The 4,158-nt window shown below is 34.1% G+C and overlaps 1 protein-coding gene across 1 annotated transcript; it reads right to left on the bottom strand.

Annotated features, from left to right (window-relative positions):
• Nucleotides 1-1,740: 1,740 nt before the first annotated feature.
• On the bottom strand, nucleotides 1,741-3,867 carry LOC141483215 (uncharacterized). Its single transcript, XM_074177680.1, has 7 exons — nucleotides 3,302-3,867; nucleotides 3,104-3,154; nucleotides 2,821-2,901; nucleotides 2,682-2,720; nucleotides 2,359-2,621; nucleotides 2,092-2,251; nucleotides 1,741-1,861 (listed from the first exon to the last, which is right to left on the bottom strand). Exons 1-6 carry the CDS (start codon nucleotides 3,555-3,557, stop codon nucleotides 2,150-2,152), a joined length of 792 nt encoding a protein of 263 aa, XP_074033781.1. The 5' UTR covers nucleotides 3,558-3,867; the 3' UTR covers nucleotides 1,741-1,861; nucleotides 2,092-2,149.
• Between the last annotated feature and the right edge of the window lie 291 nt (nucleotides 3,868-4,158).

The raw sequence follows: 4,158 nt of genomic DNA, 5'->3' as shown, positions 1-4,158 counted from the left end.
AAAGTAAATGAAACACATGCGGCTGTAATCGTCAATAAAGGTCAAAAAATATTTAGCGCCTCCTAACGAAGTGGTCTCCATTGGCCCACATATGTCGCTATGAATTACTTTCAATATAGCATCAGCTCGGCTACCTTTACTGGGAAACGGTAAACGAACTTGTTTGCCCTGACAACATACTGCACAGTTCGTAACGTTAGCTTGATCTCTATAGACAAAGCCATCTACCAATTTACTTGTTCTGTTCAGGTAGTTGTTGTTTAAGTGGCCTAAACGTTGATGCCAAATTTCACTGGTGGCCAAAAAAACTGTATGGCTTTTAGGGACATCTAATTTATAAATATTGTTGTTCAAACTAGCAGTTGCTACTAAAACTCCATGAGAATTGTATATCTTACAACCTCTTTCATCAAAGCATACTTTGTTCCCATTGTTGATTAGTTGACAAACAGATAACAAGTTTGTTGTCAGGCCTGGGACAAACTGTACACTTCTCAGCAAAATGTTATGCTCTATGTCTCCTACTATGGTCTTCATTTCCACATCACCTGCACATTCCACAGCGATTTTTGTCTGATTAGCTACAACAATTTCTGGTAGATCAGGACTGTGTTCATTTTTCAACCATTCCTTCTTAGCTGTCAAATGAGTGCTTGCACCACTGTCTATGTACCATTCAGAATCATTGAACTGTCCTGTCGTAAAAACAGCACTCAAACCACTTTCAGATTTGTTATTTGGGCACTTTGACATGAAATGACCATTTTTCTTACATTTAAAACAAATAACATGACTCATGTCTTTCTTCTTGTTTGAAAAATAGCTGTTACTTGAACTCGCATGTCCAGCTGATAATTTTTCTCGAGGAGCCGAACTACCAGCGCCATCTCTAGTCCACTTTTTGTAACCTGCTTTGAAATTTTTATTCGCCACAAAAGCGCCACTGCTGCCACTGTCATCTGTCTGCATATCCAACAATTTTGTTTTGATGGAATCTGTACTGATAGAAATGCCGGAATGATCGACGGCCATTATCATAGGGCCATACTTTTCAGGAAGACCAGCTAATAAAAGCGATCCTAATAAAAGCAATTTTGAATCCCGTTCGTCTTAATTTCTGTGACGTTTCGACGATTTGATTGATATAGGAATCCATGGAATCATGATTTTCCAATCTAGCTGATATCAACGTCCGTAGAAGTCCTATTTTCCTCATGAAACCGCTATCGTCATATAACTTCTTCAGGCTTGTCCATATTTCTTGGGCTGTTTTCGCATCTTTCACGTGAGGAAACAAAGATGGGTCGATTGTTAATACCAATTTGGCTTTGGCTTTTGCAATCAAAGTGGTGTCCTGCTCGCTACCGTCGATGCATTTGCTCAAACCTTCAAGTACTAATACATTCTCGACTGCAAACGACCACACGTCATAATTCTCACGACCAAGAAGCTTGGGCACACTCGTTTTCTTTTCACATTTTCTTTCACTGGTGAACACGTTTCAATAACACAAACTGTTGTTTTTGTTATACCTTAACTACTGAGTACTTGACAAAATTCGCAATTCATCGGCCTGGGCCCATAACCTGTTGTATATTAACAGAAATCAGGCTTATACTCTTAGTTATTGTTATATTCAATAGAAACAACGTGCTACTTTGATACTCTGTATTCAACTAACTTTTTTCTTTACAGTGTTGCCACATGGCTTCTAATACCATGACATGTGACCTTTCGATATTCACAACAAAAATAACTCACTGTTGCCTTTTCAGTCTTTCTGTGGATTTTGCCAAGTACGCAGAAACAACCACCTCAATGTCCTTTAAAGTTGTATTTTTATGGCACCGTTGTATAGCATCTACAAATGTAAAGAATATATTACTTTATTTACTGATAAATGTTTTTATAGACACCAATGAATCATATATAAATTATATATCTTTAATCGTAATAATAAGTGATGAAAATTGTGAAATGTTTATATTGCAACTGTCAATTTCATAGAAAATCAACTGAGAAGTTAATTTACTTGACTTCGTTAAAAGTACACTTGAGCTTATTGTTTACTATTATAGCGATAAATCTTACCCAAAACGCAAGCACACATTTTTGTGTTTTTGAAAATTTTTTTATGTTTGTGTCTATGTTAACTATACTCTGCGGCAAATTTATCATCCAATATTTTTTTGAGGAATCGACGCGAACATTCTTTAAAATCTTTGCCCCCGATTCGACAGAGAATATTAACCTGAAAAATGATAATGAAGTTATTCAGAAATGATTCATGAAAAACAAACTTTCCTTAAAAGACATTTTAGATAATATATTGTTAACAATTTCAGCTGATATACTTACTAGATTTTTATATGCTGCCTCACTTATCAATATCTTTTCTATGTGGTTTAACATATTTTCATTTTTAATCGGGAAATCTGTAAAGATATCTATAATTTCATTTTCCTCTTGATTTTTCTCCAATGATTGTGGTTTTTCCTTAATATATATTGAAATATTATCCACTTTTCTGGATATTTCTTCTAATTTTGCCTCTAAATCTCGCAACATTTTATTTGTTTTCACCAACATTCCTATGCAAGTTTTCTTAAATTTATTGTCATCTAGAAAAGAATGATGAGAGAATAGTGATATGTGAATAGTAGAATATGAAATAAAGGTACCTGTTGAAATTGTACTTTCTCCAAGATCATTTTCTGAATCTGAAAAAAAAATTGATTTTATATTTTGCAATATTGAGACATTTAAATCATACTGAGCAGGAAAGATAAGATTGAAAACGAATATATACAACTAACTCACTTTTACTGAAGTCATCATTTCCAAGTTGTTCAGGTAAACAAGTTGACGATTCATAATTTTTCACCGGCATCACATTTGAGACTGAAAAAAAATTAGTTTGTGAAAACTCAATGGTACCTAGTCCCGAAGACTGCATCTAAGAAACACATTGCATGTCTTGCAATATTTGATGAGTTTGTTTATAAATTTCTATAAAATTTGTCTATTGAGGTTATTCTAATTGGTATTCTTGACATCACAAATATGTATGAAACAAGAGATATCGTTAAAATTGCTCACTTACCTGATTCAACCTGGCTCTCTCGGCAAGCATTTTTTTCAGACTGATTGGTGCCTGAAATAAAATGTGTTGTCTGTATACATAAAGCACTCTCTGAGAAAATTATTATGTATAGAAAATTTTAGGAAAAGTACCTAACATATTCAAATGGATAATATGCTGTAATATTTTAAAACAAAATTTATAGAAATCACAACTCACCCTTTCTGATAGGTCTACGTATTTGTGGAATCTCTAAATCTGATTCTGTTTCACTGTCAGAGGAGTAGCTTTTCTTCTTTGGTTGTCTTTTCTCTGATACCACATCGACCTCAGATAGTTCTGAGGTGACACAACATTTGGAGGCTTTCGCACAAGCGATTCGGAAAGTGTCATACTTCTTTTCTCTCATTAGTACCACACTGTACTCCCGCCAATCGTCTCCAGGCTCTGTTTCATGTCTTATTGCCTTTTCCATTCGACTTATTGGAAATGGAGGGTAAAATAATGTTTTTTTAGTTTTATTGTACCAACATTCAGGTACAGCCTCAATTTCATCTGATTCTGTGAATTTCACTATCAGCTAAGGCATCCTAGAAACATGAAATTCAAGAAAAATTATATAATAAATGAACATTGAATTATGAATGACACAATTATTTGTGTGTGATCTTCAGTCACACACACACACACACACATTCTGTCTTGATCAACTCACAGATTTTGATGATTTGATAGTAATACCCCCATTCACTAACCATTTCAAGTTAAAAATGAATAACTTATCATGTAAGTATTAGTTTCTAAATAGCAAAACCATTTATTTTGGCCAATGCTCAACAAATAAAGTTAGATTTAACAAGTACTAATAGAAGTCTTGGTGTGTAAAATTTTGTTTATTTATATCATTAGATGAATACTGAAAGTACAAATGGACAATTTAACTGCTAGTAAAACACAAAAATTAAAAAAAAAACCTAATGTCCACCGTCAGTTCCCCCCAAACTATGAACAGTAATTAAGGTCCAAATTCACCGCCAATGGGAACTAAGATCAACATCTCCCCGCTTTCCTTCTTT

This window comes from Leptinotarsa decemlineata, unplaced genomic scaffold (assembly GCF_025532065.1).
Source record: "Leptinotarsa decemlineata unplaced genomic scaffold, Ldec_3_MD MMD2_P_RNA_scaffold_14, whole genome shotgun sequence".
Classification (NCBI taxonomy): Eukaryota; Metazoa; Arthropoda; class Insecta; order Coleoptera; family Chrysomelidae; genus Leptinotarsa; species Leptinotarsa decemlineata.
This window is presented reverse-complemented; position numbering and strand designations above follow the sequence as displayed.

What these genes read in the sequence shown, in the direction of transcription:
- LOC141483215 (XM_074177680.1), bottom strand. Translation starts at nt 3,557, where the DNA reads ATGGAAAAGGCAATAAGACATGAAACAGAGCCTGGAGACGATTGGCGG. An exon ending in AAATGATGACTTCAGTAAAA is followed by an intron (nt 2,721 to 2,820) that starts GTGAGTTAGTTG and finishes TTTTTTTTTCAG; the next exon opens with ATTCAGAAAATGATCTTGGA. An exon ending in AGAAAGTACAATTTCAACAG is followed by an intron (nt 2,622 to 2,681) that starts GTACCTTTATTT and finishes ATTCTTTTCTAG; the next exon opens with ATGACAATAAATTTAAGAAA.